Raw genomic sequence first — 23,346 nt, 5'->3', positions numbered from 1 at the left:
ATCGTATTTCCCTGCGTATAACAGCTGGGCTGACTCGTGGCCGGTCACCGTCTGGTTCAGTGGTTCTATTGAAGTTAGGGGCCGAGTCTCTTTAAATTCAAAACGTTTCTTATATTATTCTACCTAAATTCTGAACTTGCTCATTCAAATACGCGCTTCATAGCCCAAACTCCTTCACTAAACTTCAAACGCACGCATCCAATCGACTCTTTCTCTCTCTCTCTGAGAGAGCCGGCTTATCATTTCCTCAGATCTCTGCCTCCCCCCTCTGTCTCTGGACGTCGGATCCGTGGATCTGAATCTGCCACCGCTGTGAGAGGCTCGGGTCCGATCAGGAATGGAGAACTTGATCTCTTTGGTCAACAAAATTCAGAGAGCTTGCACCGCCCTCGGTGACTACGGCGAAGCCAGTGCATTGCCCACTCTATGGGACTCCCTCCCCGCGATTGCCGTTGTCGGTGGCCAGGTCAGCTCCCGATCTCCCCCTCTCTCCTCCTCTTTATTTATTTGCTTATAGAAAGAGCTTCGGCTGGTGAACTTAGCTGATGTTTATCAAATCTGTAAGGTATTTGTGAAAAGTACTTATCTGGCAATTGGTTTTGAAGGATTCGATATCGGTTCACTCAAGTCTGTTCGTGTGCTTTAATTTCTCAGGGATCTTATTGCAACTTTTGTTCTATTAACCGAGCTGCATAAATTAAATTTTGTGTTCAATATAACAAGATTTAATTATATCTACCTGGAAATCAAACAAAGAAATTTTCCTTTATTGGTTTTGAACAATACAACTATGATAGGCATATAACGATCCCAATTCAGTATGGCTTTTGAGTTTTAAATATCTATTTTAGTCCTCCGTCTTCAGTATTCGTCGTTGTCTGGGCGATAGTGAACGATTTGAGGATGGTATTTATGTAACCACTCAATTCTTGGTATTTTCCTTTGACATATTGCAGTAGAGCCATAAGTAAGGTTTGCGGCTCGATTTTACCTAAAATCTATGGTTAATGAGTAATTTAAACTCATTTAGAAATCAACGTATGAGTTATATTTGGGTCTGTAAGTTTATGCACTTGATAATCATCTTGTAAGTATTGCGTGGAATATGATGAGTTAGGAGGATGCTATTTGAATGAATAGGAAAAGATCTTAATGATTTCAAACACATTTACTTTAAACGTGATATTTCCATGCCTGAGCAAAAGTTATAGTTTCATTCTGCCTTTTATTGTCTCACAGAGCTCAGGGAAGTCGTCCGTGTTGGAGAGCATTGTTGGAAAGGACTTTTTACCACGTGGATCTGGTAAATTATGGCATCAATGCTCTTGGATAGACTTGATTTTTCTGATTTTCATGAATATTGGCACAATAATGGTGAACATTATATGCAGGGATTGTTACTCGGCGCCCACTTGTCTTGCAGCTCCATAAGAGTGAGGAAGGAAGCAGAGAATATGCGGAGTTTCTCCACCTTCCAAGGAAAAGATTCACTGATTTTGGTACATTTATAATTTTCTGTTACCTCATTCATGTTTTTAAATTTACGGATTGGTTCTGATAGATGAGAATGCCACTGTAAAAAAGATAAATTAATCACAGTCCTTGGTGCACAACAATATGTTGTATCATAATATGCTGACAGAACACATGCACACAAACCACTGATGGGAAGTAAGAAGAGAGAGAGGAAGGGAGAGCAATGCATCTAATTACGATATTGTTTCACTTTACACATTCTCATTATTCATATTGATCAGCTGCTGTAAGGAAGGAGATTCAAGATGAGACTGATCGAGAGACTGGCCGTTCCAAGCAAATCTCCAGTGTTCCAATTCATCTCAGTATATATTCTCCTAATGGTAAGATAGGGATCCCAAATTTCTTTTGGTTGTTTCTTGCTTGACTCTGCCTGAATGAATGTATTATTTGCGTTCATGAAAATTTTTCTAATGTGGTTTTAATATAGACCTAGATACAAAATCTGGGCCATCAATTGGAAAATTTGGGCTCATCTTCGTTCTTCTGTGTGTGGTTATACATCAGTCATCTTTGTCCAAGTGCAAACTGCCATCAACTCTCCAGTGGCTTTTTAATTAATATTGCTCTGTTATCTAAGAAAATATTGTACTTGCTAGTCTGAATGAGGTTAGTTAAATTTCAAATTCATGTTGTAGTGAAGATTGTAGTTTTGGTTTCCTTAAAATGGCCATTGACACCATTATCTTTATTTTGTTCAGTGTCATTGTTGCAAGTTTTTATTTAGAAATCATCTTCATTTACGGTTTTTTGCAAAATGCAATTTTCATGTCTACTGAAAATTGCTTTGTCGCAAAAATTGAGTTTTGTGACTCCTTTTGCCCCTGGTGGACTCATGTCTTCTGTTCAGTCTAAGTCCATCATAGGTTTTATTCTTGTGTTACCTTCAAGTCATTAAGTATAATGCCCATTCCTTCAGATTGCATTTGGAACCCCCTCTTTTCTTTCTTTTCTTTTTTTTTGGGGCGGGGGGATTGAAAGATCTGGAGCAAACTTTATTTAATTAATGAATGTTCAATGGCACCACAGTGAAAGTTCTATACCCTTTTTTATTTGGTTATTTATTTATTCTGATTTCTTGATTTTTATGATCTGGTTTCTTTTGGCAGTTGTTAACTTGACACTCATTGACCTTCCTGGGCTTACGAAAGTAGCTGTTGGTAAGTTACATGTCTCTTAATTTTTCGTGTGAGTCATTTACTAACATTCTCCACTGTCACTTTTCATTCTATTACTGAGACGCACAAGGAAAATGAAGGAGAGTAAATTCGAAGCCCTCAAGGCCTCATATTTAGTTTCGTACTTATGAAAAACTGAGTTTTGTAGAATGCTTTGGCTGACTCATCTTTTGGTTGGAATCTTTTAACTTTCCTTTACTTTTCTTGGCTTTCTTTGCAACAAAAAAGCTTAATTTTGTTTTGTCCATACTTTAGAGTATTATATCTAACACTTTCCTGGGTGTTATAGAGGGTCAACCTGAGAGTATTGTGCATGACATTGAGAATATGGTTCGCTCCTACATCGAGAAGGTAATATTTGTAACAGTTATTGGATTTTTTGGTCTGTGGAAATAACCAATCTTTGAAAGTATTAATCTCTGCAGTTTTATACACTCTTGTCAACTGAAAAATTTCTTAAAGTAATTTGATAGATTACATTTATGTTTTTTAATCTCTGAACAATATTTAGGTTTATGTTTCATTTTTATCTTGGGACTCCAGAAAATTTTGTGGAGTCCGAGCAACTTGCCTAAAAGATCTTTCCAGGCCCTCAAAACTGTGAATATGTAGCTGCAGATGATTTAAATTTCTTTCCTCTTTTGCATTTGCCTTCATCTCTGATCATAGGGAAAAATAAAGACAAATTTAAAACTGAAATGGTACTTTATTTTCCTTATCTATTTAGCTCCGTTATGTAAGTGTAGCGCTCCTACCTCTACTTTTCTAGCATCACATTTACCAGAAGATGTTAACTTCTCGAAGAGTTTAGTTCGGGAGTGATTCATCCTTCCTAAGTGCAGCATACAACTCTTTTGAATACTAAATTTCTAGGAAACCAGAGACTCTTCTCTTCTTTCGTACTTCTTTCCCATTCTATGTAGACCCTTTGTTCTTTATTTAAATAATCTTGTGTCGATCAATTTGTCTCCTGTATTTTGCTTGTCTATTCTTGGGTAAATCTCCATGAACAATGATTAATCACAATTTAGAGTAAAATCATTCTTTTTTTATTTTTTCCTGTCCCTTTTTATGATTTGTGAAAGTAAAGTTTCTATGTTATTCTATTGCTTGTTTGTTGTGCTTTTTATGCAGCCCAACTGTATAATTCTAGCCATTTCACCTGCCAATCAAGATCTTGCTACATCTGATGCAATCAAAATTTCACGGGAAGTAGACCCTACAGGTAACTTCAATATTGTTTCTTTAGGCAGTATCATCTTTTCTTCTTTTTGTTTTTCACACCTTGTATATGCCCCGATGGGTGCCTTCAAAGTTACAAGTGTTATCATCACCATATGCTATGACAAATCGTTCTTTGAACTTTGTATTGGTGACCACCTTGACAGCATGATTGCTCAATTATGAATAGCTGAGGCTCTTTTGAGGTTCTAGTTCTTATTTACTGTTTTCATTTTGCAGGGGAGAGAACACTCGGAGTGTTGACAAAGATTGATCTTATGGATAAGGGTACTGATGCGGTGGATGTAAGTTGATTTGATCCATAACACAATGATTTGTACTGTTTCGGCATATTCTTACATAAAAATAATTTTTTTTTAAAAAAAAAAAAAAAGGAAAAGATGAGCTTGTTCAATAAAGTTATGATCTTCTGGAATGTTTTCTTGGTTAAGATTGGTGGAATGGGATTCCAAGTGCTGCTTATGTGCATCATATCTGTCAATGCTTTTGTATCTTGAGTCACATTTCTTTTGGATGCTTAGATGTTAGAAGGGAAATCTTATCGGCTGAAATTTCCTTGGGTTGGTGTTGTGAATCGCTCACAAGCGGATATTAACAAGAATGTTGACATGATTGCTGCTCGGCGTAGAGAACGTGAATATTTCTCTAGTACCCCAGAATACAAGCACCTAGCTCATAGAATGGGTTCTGAGCATCTAGCTAAGATGCTTTCAAAGGTGGGCTAATCAATATTCTTTCCCTTTTAGTTCTTTTCTTGGAAAAATTGTAGCAGCTTTAGTTTTGATATATTTATCGTGCTTTAGTCCTACTAATGCAGTTGATGACATAATCAAATGGTTAATATTTCAGCATTTAGAAACTGTAATCAAGTCCAGAATTCCGGGTATCCAGTCCCTTATTAACAAAACAGTTGCTGAACTTGAAACTGAGCTGAGTCGTCTTGGAAAGCCCATTGCTGCAGATGCTGGAGTGAGTTCGATCTTTTTTACTTTGTTTGGCTTTTTTGTCTTTTAAAAATGTGCAGCTACTTTTACATCAAATAAATAATAAGGCCCCCCCACCCACAAAGAATAAAAAATAAAAAGAAAAGAAAAAATCCCTTTCTCTTGTTCTTTTCACAAGGGTTGGGGGAGAAATAGAGAATGGTATGTTGTTTTTATTTTGGAGTGACATTATACCTATTCACTCGTACGAGATCCTTAATTCTGCTGGTTTGCTAGTTAGTAATTGCTTATGTCATGCAGGGAAAGTTGTACATGGTTATGGAGATTTGTCGTGCTTTTGATCAAATATACAAAGAACATCTTGATGGCGTGTAAGTTTTATACTTTCATCACATTCCTCGATACGGACAGTAGCTCCCCAAACTTGTCACAGCGTGGCTTCACTGTGTAATATCCCCGTTGTAAAATAAATCTAATTTGTTTTGTTCATTGTTGTCAACAGGCGTCCTGGTGGTGACAAAATTTACAATGTTTTTGATAACCAGCTTCCTGCGGCTCTGAAAAGGTTGCAGTTTGACAAACAACTTGCAATGGAAAATATACGGAAGATTATAACCGAAGCTGATGGGTACCAGCCTCATTTAATAGCTCCTGAGCAAGGATATCGTCGCCTCATAGAATCTACTATAATTACCATCAGAGGTCCTGCTGAAGCAGCCGTTGATGCGGTATGCACTGAAATTTAGGATAAGAATGCATTAAGCATCCAAAAATTCCATTTGACATTTGTTTAATGTCCTTTTATAATCACATCTTCTTTCTGTTTGTTTTTTTCCCCTCTGTGCATTCACACGTAGTTAAAACCATTTTGGTCCACTTATTATAACCATCCATCTGAATGCCAGACCCTTTAAAAATGGTCTGAGGATTCTGTTAGTATCACCATCAATCACAGTTTAGGATGTATGCCAATTTGATGTTTTTGTCACACCTATCAAAGCCTGTTTTTCATTGTTTTCTTGCAGTATCGACCCTATCATAAAACAATCAGACAAAAGTTACCGTTCACCCTTAGTAGATGGGCTTGCCCATTTGTGTATTGTGTAGCATTTTCTCCCAATAGTTCAATTTACTGTTGCATGGAAATATAAAATCTAGATGGAACAGAATGGTGACAGAGGACGTTTGGTCCCATTTTTGGGTTACGAAAAGCCAACCCAGTGGATTTGTATATAATGCAGAACTTTACCTAAATTGTTATACCTATGGACTTTTTGAATTCCTTTATATTTAAATTCCGAGTCCTTGCTAAATCATGCTACTTGTGTTATGGTTATGAGGAGTCATTTTTGTTTTTCATGATTACAGGTTCATGCCTTACTGAAAGATCTAATTCACAAGGCTGTCAGTGAAACTCTAGTATGTTCCTGACCCCACCATATTTTATTGCTTCCATCGTATTTGTCCGCTGTGTTTTCTAATTTCTTAAAGTTGTTTGATGAGTCTACCTAGATGATTTTTTTTATTATTATCTAAATATTAACAAAAGTAACTCAGAAAAATAGGTGCTTTCTAAATCGACTCCATCTAATTATTATACGTGGCCATGGCTCTAACATTTTCTGTTAAGCGCTTCTCTTGTTTTTGCAATAAATCTGGCCATAGCATCAAAAGTTTTTAGGATGTTTAGGAGAAAAATTAAAATTTGCAAGTACCGCTTCAAAAAACTTTGGGGTCACTTCACTCAGATTTGATACAAGTTATATGAAAATTAAAATGGAATCCCACTATGAAACTAAATGAATAATATTCTAAATTTTGAAATACCGGAAGTGCTAACTGGAAAAAAAATGTATGGGAACAGTTAATGGCTGATCTAAGTTTTTGCACATTGTACAATTTAGAATTTGAAGTTTGACAATTTCTTTTTCCCAGGCCGCAATTGAGGACTTAATGTGCATGCATGCACACCCACACCAGTCGACACCCACCCACCCACCCTCACATACATGCTTCTTCACCTAGCTCAAGAATATATTTTAATTTTTTCATCATTTGGTTTCAAGCTCATAAAAAATTGCGATTGGTCTTTTTAAAAAATTCAAGTCAGAAAAAGGTTTTCTTCATATCTTTCCGATTGTGTGAAAGAGACAATAGGTGCCCTTCTCTGGGTTTTAGGTTTTAAAGTTTTGAAGCTGTTTCGTAAGTGTAAGTTTGCTGGACTCACAGGAATTGAAGCAGTACCCAGGCCTCAGAGTAGAGGTTGGAAATGCAGCTATTGAATCACTTGACCGAATGAGGGAGGAAAGCAAAAAAGCAACACTTCAGCTAGTTGATATGGAGTGTAGTTATTTGACAGTTGATTTCTTCCGGAAGCTTCCTCAAGATGTTGAGAAGGGTGGCAACCCAACACATTCAATTTTTGACAGATACAATGATTCATATCTTAGGCGAATTGGTGAGTCTTGCTAATGAAATTTGGCCGTCTTACCTCTTCTCTTTGCCAATTTATATAATTCATCATTCACAATCTCAGGCTGATATTGTGGTAAATAACATAAAAAAAAATCTGATTATGAGGATTCTCTTTGCACCATGTATAAACAGGGACAACTGTTTTGTCTTACGTCAATCTGGTCTGTGCAAGTTTGCGGAACTCTATTCCGAAGTCCATTGTTTATTGTCAAGTACGGGAGGCCAAAAGAAGCTTACTTGACCATTTTTTCACTGACTTGGGTAAAATGGAGGTGGGAATCGATCTCCCTTTGCAACTCTATCACAAATTTCGTGGTGAAATTCGATCTTTTATTGAGTGCCATTGATGAATTCTTATCGACTCTAAAATTCTATTTGCAGCCCAAGCGGTTGTCATCGTTGTTAAATGAGGATCCAGCCGTGATGGAGCGACGTACCGCTCTTGCGAAGAGGCTGGAGTTGTACAGGGCTGCACAGGCAGAAATCGATGCAGTTGCATGGTCCAAGTAGAGCAGTACAAGCATCATCTACTCTCTTTGTACGAGAAGTATGAGTAGATGTGAGCTAGTCATACATACCGGAGGAGAAGGGGGTTTATGAAATTTGCAAGAGCTGATTGTCGTCGTCGATTGCTAGGGGAAATTATTCACTGTCTCTATAAATTCAACATTATATAGGAATGCATCATATATTCCATACCTTTTCCATTAACTCAGTGCTTGTGTTGGCATTCGATCTGGAAGTTCATGTGTCTGTGTAAAACATCCTTAGAGTATCTCTGAGCCTCTTGAAAATCTTTGATTATTGATCTGGTCTCATAGTTCACAAGATGTTTTTTTTTCTTCCTCCAAAATCCTTGTAACGTTTTAGAGAAAATCAATGGTAGTTTGCAGTTTTCCGACATTTAAACGTAATTAGAGGGTTTGAAGCCAATTTTGTAATAGCGTTCTGAAGATAGACATGAAAGGGAGCCCCGTAGTAAGTAATTGACATGCAAGGAGTGTGATGACAGCAGGACTGACACTTGCCATGAAGGCTAACCGCCGAAGTAATAGAGCAGCAGATGGTCCATGCACTGCTTTGGGCGACTTCCATCGCGTTCTCCAACAATTTTAAGACGATTATTACCATTGTGTTCTTCAAATCTTATTTCTTATAATTAAATCTTAATATTTATTATTGAATATTATTGTTCAGGAACGTTCGAAATACAAAAAGACACTACGACTCTTCGTGAATGGACTTGCAGTGTATTCAAATGTCAGAAAAGACGCGTAAAATGCGGCTTTGTTCAAGGAAAGTGAGATTGGGAGGAGGCAAGGCAAGGCAAGGCAGTACCGCAGCATGAGTTTCGTGGTCGATGACTGGGGCTTTTACAGTTTTACGGTTTTACCAGAGTGGGGATATCATCATTTACAACAGCATTAAGCTTAAAGTCAGCCAGTAAATAATTGGAGCCCAGGTTAAAGTTTTATCTTTTTTTTAATCTTTGGATAACTTTGATGGCCAAACCGTAGAGACAAAGGAAACTTGGGATCCGATCCTGTATTTTTTACTTCTCCTATGTGGGTGTCCTTCCTCAATTAACTCCCCGTGATATCACCCACCTTCACTTAATTATAGGAAATTTTAGCGCTCTCTCTCTCTCTCTCTCTCTCACACACACACACACGCTAAACTCAGGATCAAATTGTGGGTCTCCAAGTCTTAGCCCACTAAAACTGGTAATTATGGCATCTAACTTGACTTACCGCCCAATTAATCCCAATAAAAGCAAAAGCAAAAGCACAAGGCTTTCCCACTTCTCAGTGCAAGCTTCCTTTCTGCACCAAATTATGATATTTAGAACTGGCCTTTTGAAACTGTTCACTACACCCAAATTGGAAGACTCCCCACCAAAACTGTTGCCCAGAGGTCAATTTTGACACCATTTATAAAAGAAACTGAAAAAATAAAGATCTACTACTACTAGTAGCTGAAAGCACAAATTGCAAGTGTTTTTGCATCAGAAAATGAGTTTTTTATACAATTTTTTTTAAACAATTTGACCCGTAAATACTACCAACCGGATTTCCCAAATACCAAAAAAATAAAAATCCTAAAATTACAACAGAAAGAGAAGAAGATGAAGGTGATGTTAGCAGTGGAAACCCAAGACGGATCCATCACTTACAGCAATGACGACTTTGCAGTCAGTCTTAGTATCCACGTGGTGCGTGAAGAAATGCAGGACTCGGACCCGACCCGCCATCTCCATCCGCGACTCGATCTCCATGGTGGGCCCGATCCGGATCCCTCCCCCACCGCCGCTGCCGGGGAACGAGGGCCCCAAGACGCCAACCGTCTGCGGAGCCGTCAACGGGAAGGACTGGACGGCGAAGGTGGCGGTCATGTACTCGGTCCTTCCGGCATCGATCTTTCCGGCGGGGATGAACATAAACCCGACCTGGCTGCCGGAGTAGAGGAGCTGGAGGGTGCTGTCGTAGTGGGAGAAGTCGGCCCGGTTGGGGTTTCGGACGGCGACGTACTGGGAGAAGGTGAAGCTGACGGTGGAGTTAGAGAGGGTGAAGGAGGGGAGCTGGACAGCGATAACGGAGATCTTGGGGTCGTGGGCCTTGAAGACAGTGAAGTAGACGATAAGAACGATGATGACGACAAAGATCAAGAAAATAGTGGCGACTATGCACGAAGCAAGATTTGTACGGCCGGAGGGCGGTCTCTGGGGCTTGCTCATAGCTCCCGAAGCACTAGGATCCGTGGCTGAGTGAGAGTCGATGTAGGACTAAGGTCCAAGGAAGTGTGTCTGAACACTGCGTTGGGGTTTATAAGGCAGAGGCCCAGAAAGTCGTAGATTTTCTTAAGATTCTTCAAATTTTGTCTTATAGGGTGGTTTTTTATGTACGCACTCAGACCTACGACTGGGGGCAGACAGTTAGAATAAAAGATTCACACAGCCTCAATATTAAATATTTATGAGAAATTTATACAGTTTTAAAAGTTCTCATACAATACTGTAAGAGTTATATGATCTGACTTTCTCTAGAATTGAATTACTCAATAAGAGAAATCTTAAATTTGATAAAAAGTGATATATTGTGGGTAAAGATTATGATTCTTAAAGGACCTGACATTGATATGGATGGGTTTAGAATCATGAGTTTAATCCCCTTTTATTCTGAATTATTGGGACGGAATCATCGTGAGTAATTATTAAAAAGACTAGTAGGTGAATGTGGTATTCTCAACCTATCATATGATGTCATGTCATTAAAAACTAATATTTATATAAGTAATTGTATTGTCATGACATGTTGTGATAACTTATAAGTAATCTCCATATTATATAACACTCAAAATTTTAACAAATCACCAAAAAATAAACAAAAACCAATGGTGTATTTTATGAAATAAATTTATAAAAATTAACATTTGCCTCCCCAAAATAAATATTTTCTTAACTTTGCTCCCCAACTTCAGTTTTCTGGGTCGCCCTGCTCTTTATTGAAGAATAGGCATTTATCTTGGAAATCGAAGAAAGAATAGGCAGGGCTTGTTGTAGAATGTTGGGGGACAATTACAAATGGCGAGAAGTCAGGACTCAGGAGCGCTTGGCATGGCACCGAAGCCCACAAATCACTTGAGTGAATAACTCTTCGTCAGAGTTCAGTTTGCCAAGTTGCAAATCACCAAGCAACAGCCCCTCGGTGGTAGAAATCAAGATCAAAGGTTCGCATGTCTGTACAATGTATTTTAAGCTCCCATCAAAGCTGCAAAGCATTGCGGGCAATCATGCAGAACACATCTTATTCATAACTGGGAACTTTTTTTCAACATCCCAATACAACCCCAGGTAATAGTTTATAGCAGTTAGAAAAAAAGAAAGAAGCTTCAGACTTATACAGAACGGATAGGCCATCCACATTTTGTATGACATTCAGTCCATCAAAAGAAGGACCAGTCATTTGATAAATACATACATATAACTATATACTGACAAATGAGAGGATAATTATTCTGCGAGTTTGTCGAGGTGGGAATCCATAATCTGGGAGACGGCTTCGAAGAATGCAGCCTCACTCATGCCAGGGAGCAAGGAATCCATTGCTTCACGAACAATCTCCTCTATCTCAGATTCCTTCATCACAGTTTCTCTGCACATGATACTTCCAATCGCAAAGGGAGTGAGACCTCTCTCCACTCCTTTCTTCAGAAGCATGGTGGATATACGGAGTGTGCGGGCACACTGATACGGAATATCCCATCCATGAAATTTCAGTAGTTCTATATCTTGCTCAGCGTCTAGGGAATTTATGTACTCAATGGTGTCAGGAGAGTATGGCTTGCGAGCTTGTGGCCAGTAAAGCCAATCAAACGTGCAGTCTTCAAACTGCGAAGAGACAAATGGGCTTATAAGTAAAACCTAAATAATTTCAATTTTGGTGAAACAAGATGACTATTTGTTTACGTCAATCACACTGGCAGGTAATAACACTTGCCACATAACAAGAAGATGTATCAATTGTACCACATCTTTCTATTTCAGTATTAATAACCTGCATCTCAAATTTAAGAAAGCTCCTAAAAATCATTCTACATACAAATCTAAGTGAACTAAAGCAGTTTAGGAAAAAAGATACCAGTTTGTGCACACATGCTCTTGATTTTGCTTCCCTTGGAAGTATGAATAAAATGGGGTCAAAACATACTCAATAGAAACATCAAAGTTCAAAAAGATCCCAGAAACGAAAATTAGTTACTATGTCAGTCAGTTGTTATACATGGACTCAACTTAAATCCTACTTTTGCCACCTCTAGCATGCACATATATTTTCAACAAGAAACGGACATTGAAATCCACCTTCATGGTCATTCCCATGAATTTTTCACCAACAGGAAAAAGGCATGCAGCCTGCAGGTGAAACCCATTAATTCTAGCTTAACTTCAAAATTAATAAGAAAGTAATGGCTAAAAGGGGGAAGATACATACATTCTCAGGCAGGCAGTATCCGTGATCAATTGGAATGAGCACATTGTTTCCCTCCTCCCCTTTGCGGAACAATATGTTCCCAGCATGCCTATCAGTATTTGCCATTCTAATATCAAGCACACTGATCTTATGTACCTCATCCACCAGGAAAGCCCCGGGACCAATGTCCTCGCAACTTCCATCGTTCTTCATGAACAACTGCAACGAGCCAATCTTAACATTCTTGGATGTACATTCATACCCTTCCGGATGGTTAAATCCTTTGTGCAAGCAGCGAACCATGGTTGTAGGGGGTACACCGGCAAATCCCATCGCTTCACCTGATAGCGAGCGAGGTCCACTCCTCGGATGATCCAATATATATGCTGCAACTTCCCTCAATGCTCCTTCTCCTACCTTTGTTCCCCTCTTCAATCCCTCACCATTTGATGATACAGGTAGTCCCCTGGGATTGTGTACTGCCATGGGCTCCTCATCAATGGGCTTAAAAACGGAAACATACTCCTGACCCAATGAATCCTGCATGAAATAAGCTCCTCCGGTGCCTTCAGAGGACCTCATTGGTCGATTGCCTTTCTCCAGACCAGCAAATGCAGAGTTAATCATATCCCAAATAAATGAAGGCAATTCTGCTTTGGGATTAACAACGATGGGTTCCAACCAAAAATCAATACCTGGTGGCTCCCTCGTTACAACTTGAAGATGCCCCGGCTGCTTATCTTCTCCAACTCTGTCATCGCTCTCCTTCTTCTCACTTGCAGTTGCTGCTACAACCGAAATTTCCACATCCTTTTCGATATGCTTGGCTCTGACTTTTGCAGATTTCTGAACCACCAAATGAATCACTGCATCGTTGTCGTTGCATATATCATCAATGAGTACCTGGTCGTCGAGCTTCTCCCCGTTGAAGAAAAGTTCTTGATCCTCGAGATTAACGAAACCTTTCCCCTTCTCCTTCCCAATACGTTCCTTGAGATACCGGACATTTCGATACCTATCGACTTGAAACTCAAACTCCTTCCCACAAATGGTCCTAACAGTGATGAGTAGGACATCAAAGAGCCTTAGAACCAAATGCAGAACATCCCCACCGGTGACACCATAGTCCTTAATGCGAGTGTCGTTCCGGGCCAACTCCCGGCCTGCATAAACTAGCTTCTGCTTCTTCACTACAAACCCTTTACATTTCTGAATTCTAAGTTTCACTGACGTTATCGAATCGGACTCCAACACATGCATAGGAATCACAGAGCCGGCGACAGTGAGGAAAATTAGGATTGATTCGCTAGAGCAAGGTCCTGGTCGGCTTTGAAAATGCCCGGCAGCATTCACCAGCTCTTCGCGAATCGGACTCAAAGCAATATCGGCAATAGACATTGTTCCGATAACCTGAAAACCGACAAGAAACTTGGGGCCTGTTTCTTGTTTCCTTACAAAGTGAAATTACAAAAGGGTTTTCGAACCTATCATAAATCCATCCATATTTACAAACCCAACAAGGCTGTTCCTATCAAAGAACCCAGCTTTCTAAAAAAATTTAAAAAAGGAAAACAAAAAATAACAGAAGAACACGGAAACTGCTATGAGATGGAAACCCCAGAAGCCAAAACTGAATGGGAGCCAAATTCCTGGAGCTCCTGGGGCTGGCTTCAAAGATGAAAGATTTTCCAACCCCAAGAGAGGAAAACATAAGCTTTGCAATTCAGGGTCTCACTCTGGGACATGACGGGATTTGTCGACGCTTTTTGGGGGCCAAAATCTCTCGAGGGAGAAGGTGGATTCTTACCGGAGGGAAAGAATCAAAGGGAAATGGACGAAGAATGAGTGCTTAAAATGGGAAAAGAGAAAGGGGTAGCCGATTAATCGGCGATGAATTGACAATGTTCCTCTCTAATTCTTCGATATTGGTGCGTCATCGGTGCGAGGTTTTCGCAGAGGTTATCTGGTCCGAGAAACTTGTCACCGGGCGGGAGAGAGAGAGAGAGACAGTGGAGCGGTTTTGTAGCCGTTTGCTTTACTTTAATAGAGGTTTTGACCCAACGACTACCGGGACACGTTGACGACGTTAATTGCTTCTTTAACGGGGGTTTGTTTCCTACGAAAAAGCTGAGAAAGTTGTAACTTACAACTTCGGGGAAGGAGCTGCTATTCCAATATTTTTAAGTTATTAAAATAAAAAAGAGTAATTCTAAGTATAATTACCAAGTGCGTAATCGTCGCGTAATCGCTTTAAAAAAGAGTGAGGTCTATTATTAAAAAATTAATTTTTTTCATGTGGATCCCATATTTTATTTATTTTTTTCAAAACGATTACGCGACGGTTACGTAATTTACAATTGTAAGTATATTTTCTCAATAAAAAATGCCCCTCTTTATTTGTCCAAATCTAATGATGCAGCTAATAATCTATATTATTTGAGAAATCCTATAATTATAAACAGATTTTATTAAAATTTATAATTTGATGTGATTTTGATATGTTAGATCTATTGCATTATAAAAGTAATTTTTTAACGTGACATATCATATTAATTTATATTAATTTATAAATTTATTTTTATAAAATATCTTTATAAATAAAATATTCATCGTTTTAGTTTATTTTCAAAAATTCATATATAAGAGAAATGATATTTATAATTATAGAGAGTATAAGTGTCGTATTTCTTTAAAAAAAAATAAATATTTAGAATCTATACGAAAAAAAATTAATTTTTAATAATAAATTTTTTTTTTTCAAAATATGATGTTTATGCAATTTATAATTATATTTAACTTTATTCTGTTCATAATTTTGCTTGAAAAGAACCCGTGTTTGTTTTTATTTTTTTTAACCTGTGTTTGTTTGTTGTGGGCCTGTGGCAACGTTCATATGCGAAACAGTACATAAGACTTTAGTTTCGAAGTGCGACACAAGTGTAGGAGGACTTAAATATTCAAAAGTTATTCAGCTGACAATGTTCATATATACATAATATATATATATATATAGTTTGAATTTAAATTAGAAAGAAAAATGATAAGCATACATAATTTTTCATAACATATTATAGAATCATATTTTAAAATGAATGATAGTTTAGTAAAATATTTTATAAAAGCAACATTACTTTATAAAAATATTCTCATTATAAAATATATATTATAAAATATATTGAGTGGGTATATTGCTCAAATTAGAAAGCATCTGCTCAAAATCATAACCTATCGGTTTTGTCTGTATGCTTGTGAGGAGAGAAGGTTTGAGTTGGGTTCGAGGGCCAATTTCATCGCCGGGGCACCAGAAAAGGGTCCCCAAATCCATAATGCAAATCTACAAAAGCATTGATCACCACTCTTTTTGCTCGACTGTTCATGCCCACCATGCTCTCTTGTTGCCTCGAATAAGCATACCACTTTAAACACCTTTCTCTTTTCAAAATAATAGAAGCCGTTGTTGATCATTTTTTATAATTTTTTTTCTTGATATTGTCTATAATTCGAAAAAAGAGATAAATATAATATATAGATTTTATGATAGTAAATATTGTTTGTAAACTTCAATATGGACCCTAACATTAAATATAATGAGATTTGTGAATTTTATATATATATATATATATATACTATAAGAAAAATAAGTATTTGTGATTGATTATTTGTAACGATAACGACTATTTACGATAAAAATAGACTCATTTTGACAGAAAATAATCATTTTTGCTAGAAATAACTAATCACAAATAAACAATTTTCTTGTAATATATATATCTTTTTGAATTCAAAAAAATGTTTAAATATCAAAATTGTAAGAAACCGACTTGATTAATGATGTCTCCAAATCTTGGTTTACCTGTATATTTGTTCTCAACTAGCAATATTAATTTATTCATTACTAGGGGACACAAAGAAGGTTACTCAAAATAATAGCTGAGTACGTGCACTGAATGTGGGTTCTAACTTCTAAAGTGCCGCTGAGATTGGGTTTGAGAAAAAAGCAACAAGAATCGAAAGATGTGTTGGGGAAGTCCATAACATAGATAAATGCATTTGTATTATAGAAGTGTTACAGACATAAATATATTTTGTAAAAGTAAATATATAAATTGATATGAATTCATATGATACGTTAAATCTATTTTTCAATAAAAATAATTTTATAATCTAACATATTATGTCAAACCACATCAATTTATGAGTTTATTTTTATAAAATATTTTTTATAACTAAAATATTTCTCTTTACGTTATTATGCATCACCTAATGAAAAAGGAGTTGGTAGGTGTGGAGCTAAGCACTATTATGAGTTTTCCTTTAGTGGTTTACATTATGGGAAAAGGTTATAGTGTTGATTTGTTAATATAAGGGTACAACAAAAGATGGAGTGCTTTATGGGTCATTATAGCACTACCATGATTCTTCATGTGATCAAGGAAAAAGAAAATATATTCACGTGACCATGGGGCCTTATGTGATTATGCCTCATAATTCATATATTCATATATTAAACTCGACAAGTTCAGATGTCTCTCTCTTCATATTATTACTCACCCAATATGTTGGAACAACCTCTCACTATCAATTCGTTGATTGTCCCTTATATTGTAAAATAGTAGAAAAAATATAAGCACTGAAATTGATTTGTGGGCCTAGATAAAAACGACTCTCTAAGACTCGTTTAGATATAGAAATTATTTTAATTCAGGTTATTTTATTTTATTATTATAATTTTTTAAATTCTTACATAAAATATAATAAATAATTTAATTTTTTTAAAATTATAAAATAATAATATTAAAAAATAATATTATAATAATATTTTATTTAATTTATTTAAAATCATTTTATTTCATCTCAATATCTAAACGAACATGCACCGATTATACCATTCTAACCCTTTATAAGTTGGAGAAGTAAATGTGAGATGAGTCGATACGTGAGCCTCATGCACCGACTATTAAGGTGGTGGGTAATCAAATTTTGAAGAGTCGAGGCTAAGAAATATGACAAGCGACATGTACGACGAGGATCATAATAATGTTTACTTATAAAACAATGCTACTTTTCATCTTAAATATTATCATATTTAATCATACATAATTAGTGACGTATCATTTGACACGTGTCTTTTTACTGAGTGTGACCAAAGGCTATAAAAATTAAAATAAAGGAGATCATTACTTTAATCCTTATGATCCTATTCTTGCATACGTGTAGTTTGCGGCTATAACTACATGCTAAAACGTTGGAAAGTAAAAAAATATTAGAGAAGACGCTGCTCCCAAAATTTTTCATCTAATCATTATAATTTTTTTAAATTTATACACAAAATATAATAAATAATTTAATTTTTTCAAATATCAAAATAAAATTAATATTTTATTTAATTTTTAACAAAATATATAATTTCATCTTATCTGAATTGCGTAATCAAATAAAACCTAAAACATTCGACGAATCATATTTGCACGATAATAGAATGTTTAAATTCTTTGTATTTTTTTTAAATTAATAAATATAAAATTCACATAAAAAATTTAATATTTTACTGATTAACCCTACTTCTTTTAAAAAAAAAAAATGCACGACATTTAATTCATCAACCTATGAGTACTGCTACTCATCATTCCAACTTACATCATCCTTCCATCATCCTATGATGTGGCAATAAATGATTAGAAATTATTTATTATATTTTACTTGTAAATCTATCGTTTAATGCCATATCATGGGATGATGGTAGGATGATAGGAGTTGAGATGATGAATATATTTTTTCTTATTCCATTTTGTATTTGAAATTTTTATTTATTTTTTATTATTTTATTTTAAGTATTTTTTTTAACATCCTTAAGCATTAATATAAAATTTAAAAAATATACAACTTCATTAATAGTCACTTTTTTAACTATTAAATAAAAGAAAATAATAATAAAAGATAAAAAATAAAGATAATAATAAATAGATAGTAGAAAATAATAAAGCTATATATAAAAGAAAATTTTATACATTATACTACCATCTCACTTTCATCCCACTAAGTATGATGTGACATATTTATCACCATTAAATGATTATTTATTGCATACTTCTTTATCATCTAATGATGATTAATGTACCACATACTACTTAATACGATTAAGATAAAATGAGAATATGGTGCATAGTATTACTCCTAAGGAAATACTTTAGTCACAAAGGAATTATATAAAATTAACTCCATAAATTGATGTGGTTTGATGTTATTTGTCAAATTATAAAATTATTTTTATTATAAAATAAATATAAAAAATTAGATGAAATTAAGTCAATTTATAAAATTATATTTATATAGGTCATTTATAAATGGAAAAATATATGCATCTGTCCCACACCGGCACACACTCAACCTATTGAGTGTAAAAAAAAAGTGATGTAAAGTGTGTGCCGGTGTGGAACAGATGCATAGTATTTCCCTTTATAAATATAGCATTAGTCTTATTCCTATATAAAATTGAGAAATTTTATTTACAGTCCCCACTTAGGGACTGCATGTGCAGGCCCTTTATTAAATGAGAAAAATCATCATTTCAGGAGGGATAGTTTTGTAATTTTTAAAAAAATTAAAGATAAAATTGCCTAGATTTGTATTGCAGTCCCCAAATGGGGACTGTATCTAGCATTGCTCTATAAAATTAGCATGGAAACTGTACTGTGTAGGGGACTACGACGCGACTGAGCTACTCTAAGGGCCGTTGGTGGAAAACAGTTAAGGTCGGCAAGATAGTTCAAGCGTGTCGATCGTGGTTTGATTGGAGGTGGGATTAAAATGGCTCAATCTCATCAAAGTATGTGCTTTTTTGTAATTAAATATGACGGACGGTTAGCCGCACCTATCCATTTTTAATAACCATCAATAAAAATTGGATAATGCTGGAGCTCCCGCTGGGGGCTCCCGCTGGGAGCTCCCGTTGGAGCTCTAGTGTATTTTATTATGTGTATTTTTTAATTTTTTTTATATAGATATTTTAAATAATTTTAAATATTTTTAAAAAATAAAAAAATTTATAATATTATTAAATAATACTTGCTTAATCACGAAGTAAAATATAAAATATTTTTTTATGATTTTTTATTTTACTTCGTAATTAAGTAAGTATTTTTTAATAACTTTTTTTTTACTTCTTGATTAAGAAAGTGTTTTTAATGATGTTCTAAATTTATTTTATTTTTTAAAAAATATTAAAAAATATTATATAAAAAACAACTTAAAAAAAAACACATACAATATATACCTACAGCCCCAGCGGGAGCTCCCAACGGGGGCTGTAGCACGATCCATAAAAATTATGGAATGGGGTACTCCCTTTTTTTGTTGAACGATATTAGCACTCTTGTGCTGTTCAAAATGATTTCTTTGAATTTTAATTTTTAGAAAGTATTTTATTTTTCAAAAAAGACCCTATTGGATTTTATAAAATTTTTTACTCTACATCAATTATTATTCACAATCATACTCCACACATGATAGTTTTTTTTTATAGGATATGAGCTCTGAGATATGAGATAGTGAATAATGGTTGATGATAATGATTATTTTTTTATAAATATCACAATCAGAAATGATCCAACTTAATCAATATGAATTAGGCTCAATTTTGATATGCTTATTACATCAATAAGATTTGAATAGAAATTAATTAATTTTTTTATTAAATAAATCAAGCTTGTTCATGAAAATAATCTTTTATCATACATTAAATCTCATTGAAATGAGTACTGTTACTCTTTATTTTTATTGGTTAATTATTTTTATAAATTATTATTAAATTATATGAAATCAATTGGTATGATTAAAAATGATAAAATTTAGTTGAAAAATAATATTTTATCATTAAATAAATAATAATAAAAATAGAAGAAGTTGGATCGTGGGCCACTTTAAAGTTTAAATTGGACTTGGGCCATTAGGCCCTGAAGCTGGCTCAACCGACCAAGCGATCTTGAGAAGGGTATTTTTGACACTTTGAAACACCGATCGTTATTTTACCCGCCAAACCTCCATTAGAGCTCCCCTTCGTTCATTCTTTCTTTCTTTTATGTGAAACAATGGCCCTCAATCTCGTTGTTTCTCTCGTCTCCATCCTCATATCCTCCATTTTCCCACAACCAAGAGCTTTCCAACACCCTCATGATTTGTTCGGCCTCTCGCCGAACTCCGCCAACTTCATCAGCTCCACAAGTTCACCCACTTCATCCACTTCAATTCCTCTAACCCCTTCAATAGGCGCCCCTCCTCTGGCCCCTGCATTATTTGTCATTGGAGACTCCTCCGTCGACTGCGGCACCAACAATTTCCTCAGCACGCTTGCACGTGCTGACCGGCTCCCTTACGGTCGAGACTTCGACACGCACCGCCCAACTGGACGGTTCTGTAATGGAAGAATCCCAGTTGATTATCTTGGTAGTCATTGGTCTTTTTTCAGATATTTTTTTTGGTTACCGAGTAAATGGAGAAAAAAAACTGTGTTCGAGTCTTGCGAGATGTTGCTGTTTTCTTGATTTGTTCATGTCTCCTTCTGCGTCTTTTTATTTGGTTGCTGAGAAAGATATAAAGAAATAAAAGATAATGAATTTTGTTCTTGCGGGTATTTTGGTTTCAGTTTATAATTCTGCCTATTGTTCTTAATTTTCTTGGCATTCACGGTTAAAATTCTAAGATTTTAATGTTTTGTTTGATGAGATTGGGTGGAGTACAGGATTTTTCTGATTTGGATTTTTTCTGTTTCGAATTCTTTAATCAGCTTTGCGTCTTGGACTTCCCTTTGTACCAAGTTATCTTGGGCAGTCTGGAAGCGTGGAAGATATGATCCATGGAGTGAATTATGCATCTGCTGGTGCTGGGGTTATATTCTCAAGTGGTTCGGAATTGGTATGCATTCCACTACTTCTGTTTGCTGATAATCTTGAATTAGAGCACAGATATAATTGACCGTGTTGTGAATAAAACAATTGGCTTAATACTGTTCCATACAAAGTCCAATTCCCAACTGCAAAGCATTCATTCAGGAACAGCCTTATATACCCAACTAAAGCTCTAACTGCATGGCCATTTCTTGTTGATGACTCTGGGACGTTGGGTTCTTGTGTTCATGAAGTATTTTGATGTATTAAATTGCCTGGGAGAGCCTTTTGTTGCTCTACATGTCATGGGGAAAAATAAAATAGAACTAGATTCTTGCTGTAGCTACTTTAAACCCAACAAGCAAATGTCCCTTTCCATCTAAGATTTTGGTCCACGTCTAGGATTTTGAAGATGATCTGCTGAAAAGATTATTTTGAATGCTTTAAGTATTAATTCTTAGACATTGATAATCGTAAATTCTATTCAACAGGGTCTACACATCTCGTTCACCCAGCAAATTCAGCAGTTTACAGACACCTATCAGCAGTTTGTATTAAGTATGGGCGAGCATGGTGCAAATGATCTCATCTCGAATTCGGTGTTCTACATTTCTATTGGAATTAATGACTACATACACTACTATCTCCGTAATGTATCCAATGTGCAAAACCTCTTCCTGCCGTGGAGTTTCAACCACTTCATAGCATCTACAATAAAGCTGCAAATCAAGGTAGTTTTTCTGAAATATTATTTTTCCGAGCATGTAATTTTCCACTGCATGACATCAACATGGCTTTTGACATCTCACGTTGGGGAAAAGGAATAACTCACATTGAATGGATAAGTTATTAAGGTAGTCATTAGCGTCAAGTCCCACGCTGGTTGCTTAGTAAATGAAACTGAGCTTTATAAAAAATTATAATTGATCCCAAGAAAGTTTCAAATTGACTAGTTTTTATGAGCTTTCTCTCAATGGTTACAGCCATTCTCATAAATGGTAGCAAACTCTATAACAACGCAAATATCCTTCTTTGCCCATAAACTGTCCCAGAACATGCATCCATTTTGTTTTCCAACTTACATGTTTAGCCATTATGGCACACGCAATTTTTTTCAAGTTAAACTAAAGGAATGAAAATTTCCACACCACTCCTGAACCAGTTTCTGAGCTTTGAATCTATCTGATCACTTGGGGTTTAATTTTCTTTGTATTGCTGGCTTCAGAACTTTCCTAACATATTAACGTTTATGGTACAGAACCTGTACACCGTGAATGTCAGGAAAGTGGTGGTCATGGGGCTGGCACCTATTGGTTGTGCTCCTCACTACTTGTGGGAGTACAGAAGTGAGAATGGAGAGTGCATTGAAGAGATAAACGACATTGTTAGGGAGTTCAACTTTGTCATGAGATACATGATCGAGGAGCTCGGCGAAGAGCTTCCTGATTCCAAAATCATATTCTGCGATTTGCTTGAAGGCTCCATGGACATAATAAAGAATCATCGACGCTATGGTGACAGATTTTCTGAGTTTTTTATCTCCTTATCTTACCAGAAATCTGTCTCTGCTATCCATTTCATGCTAATGCATTGCACTCTTGGTTCAGGTTTCAATGTGACTGCTGATGCTTGCTGTGGGTTGGGTGAGTATGGGGGTTGGATCATGTGCTTATCATCAGAGATGGCTTGCAGTGATGCTTCCAATCATATATGGTGGGACCAGTTCCACCCAACTGAGGCAGTGAATGCCATACTTGCAGACAACATCTGGAATGGCCTGCACACAAATATGTGCTATCCCATGAACTTGGAGGAAATGGTTGTTTCTAAGGAAAAATGATCCAATCCATAAGCTTCAAAGAATGTCAAACAGCTCCACATCTTGACAAACATTTGGTCCTGAAATGACTGATCCCAATAGGGTATAAAACTCACTAGGATACATGACTGGGATTGTAAGATTGATTTCATGCATAAGTTTGCAAATAATAATGCACACATGTCATTCTTTTATTAAACTGATTGTTATGCCATCTTCAAAGTCTGATCTCCCCATGAAACCAGGAATAAAAATGGTCCATTGAAAGAAAGATGCATGTCAAGGTGATCATATTCTTCTACT

At 35.9% G+C, this 23,346-nt stretch overlaps 4 protein-coding genes across 5 annotated transcripts; 2 read left to right on the top strand and 2 right to left on the bottom strand.

The window, feature by feature from the left end:
* Positions 1-107: 107 nt before the first annotated feature.
* Positions 108-8,316, top strand: LOC108993767 (dynamin-related protein 5A). The gene is made up of 16 exons (XM_018968779.2): positions 108-466; positions 1,240-1,303; positions 1,392-1,499; positions 1,758-1,859; positions 2,646-2,696; positions 3,004-3,065; positions 3,849-3,939; positions 4,176-4,240; positions 4,478-4,672; positions 4,806-4,925; positions 5,201-5,271; positions 5,403-5,628; positions 6,269-6,319; positions 7,130-7,358; positions 7,508-7,647; positions 7,757-8,316. The coding sequence occupies exons 1-16, from the start codon at positions 338-340 to the stop codon at positions 7,883-7,885; spliced, it is 1,833 nt and encodes a 610-aa protein (XP_018824324.1). The 5' UTR covers positions 108-337; the 3' UTR covers positions 7,886-8,316.
* A 1,036-nt stretch (positions 8,317-9,352) lies between these two features.
* On the bottom strand, positions 9,353-10,333 carry LOC108993768. Its single transcript, XM_018968780.2, has one exon. The coding sequence runs from the start codon at positions 10,107-10,109 to the stop codon at positions 9,513-9,515; it is 597 nt and encodes a 198-aa protein (XP_018824325.1). The 5' UTR covers positions 10,110-10,333; the 3' UTR covers positions 9,353-9,512.
* Positions 10,334-11,152: 819 nt separating this feature from the next.
* Positions 11,153-14,365, bottom strand: LOC108993795 (phosphatidylinositol 4-kinase gamma 2-like). 2 transcript variants are annotated; one of them, XM_018968826.2, is made up of 3 exons: positions 13,038-14,365; positions 12,364-12,935; positions 11,153-11,762 (listed from the first exon to the last, which is right to left on the bottom strand). In XM_018968826.2, exons 1-3 carry the CDS (start codon positions 13,738-13,740, stop codon positions 11,385-11,387), a joined length of 1,653 nt encoding a protein of 550 aa, XP_018824371.1. In that variant the 5' UTR covers positions 13,741-14,365; the 3' UTR covers positions 11,153-11,384. The 2 variants fall into 2 exon arrangements, with proteins under 2 accessions (XP_018824371.1, XP_018824370.1); XM_018968825.2 differs by having other exon boundaries at positions 12,364-14,365.
* Positions 14,366-20,429: 6,064 nt separating this feature from the next.
* LOC108993747 (GDSL esterase/lipase 7) lies at positions 20,430-23,064 on the top strand. Its single transcript, XM_018968759.1, has 5 exons — positions 20,430-20,784; positions 21,125-21,252; positions 21,716-21,955; positions 22,483-22,738; positions 22,832-23,064. Exons 1-5 carry the CDS (start codon positions 20,430-20,432, stop codon positions 23,062-23,064), a joined length of 1,212 nt encoding a protein of 403 aa, XP_018824304.1.
* The last annotated feature ends 282 nt before the right edge of the window (positions 23,065-23,346 follow it).

This window comes from Juglans regia, chromosome 9 (genome assembly GCF_001411555.2).
Source record: "Juglans regia cultivar Chandler chromosome 9, Walnut 2.0, whole genome shotgun sequence".
In the NCBI taxonomy this organism is placed as follows: domain Eukaryota; kingdom Viridiplantae; phylum Streptophyta; class Magnoliopsida; order Fagales; family Juglandaceae; genus Juglans; species Juglans regia.
Note: the sequence above shows the minus strand (reverse complement) of the source record. Positions and strands in the feature narration are given on the sequence as shown.

Excerpts from the sequence above, each read along its gene's own strand:
- LOC108993767 (XM_018968779.2), top strand. The coding sequence starts at position 338 with ATGGAGAACTTGATCTCTTTGGTCAACAAAATTCAGAGAGCTTGCACC. Across the intron at positions 3,066-3,848 it reads TTCGCTCCTACATCGAGAAG|CCCAACTGTATAATTCTAGC; the intron begins GTAATATTTGTA and ends CTTTTTATGCAG. Across the intron at positions 4,673-4,805 it reads TAGCTAAGATGCTTTCAAAG|CATTTAGAAACTGTAATCAA; the intron begins GTGGGCTAATCA and ends TTAATATTTCAG.
- LOC108993795 (XM_018968825.2), bottom strand. The coding sequence starts at position 13,740 with ATGTCTATTGCCGATATTGCTTTGAGTCCGATTCGCGAAGAGCTGGTG. Across the intron at positions 11,763-12,363 it reads GATACTGCCTGCCTGAGAAT|TTTGAAGACTGCACGTTTGA; the intron begins GTATGTATCTTC and ends GTCTCTTCGCAG.
- LOC108993747 (XM_018968759.1), top strand. The coding sequence starts at position 20,430 with ATGGCCCTCAATCTCGTTGTTTCTCTCGTCTCCATCCTCATATCCTCC. Across the intron at positions 20,785-21,124 it reads AATCCCAGTTGATTATCTTG|CTTTGCGTCTTGGACTTCCC; the intron begins GTAGTCATTGGT and ends TTCTTTAATCAG. Across the intron at positions 21,253-21,715 it reads TCTCAAGTGGTTCGGAATTG|GGTCTACACATCTCGTTCAC; the intron begins GTATGCATTCCA and ends TCTATTCAACAG.
- LOC108993768 (XM_018968780.2), bottom strand. The coding sequence starts at position 10,109 with ATGAGCAAGCCCCAGAGACCGCCCTCCGGCCGTACAAATCTTGCTTCG.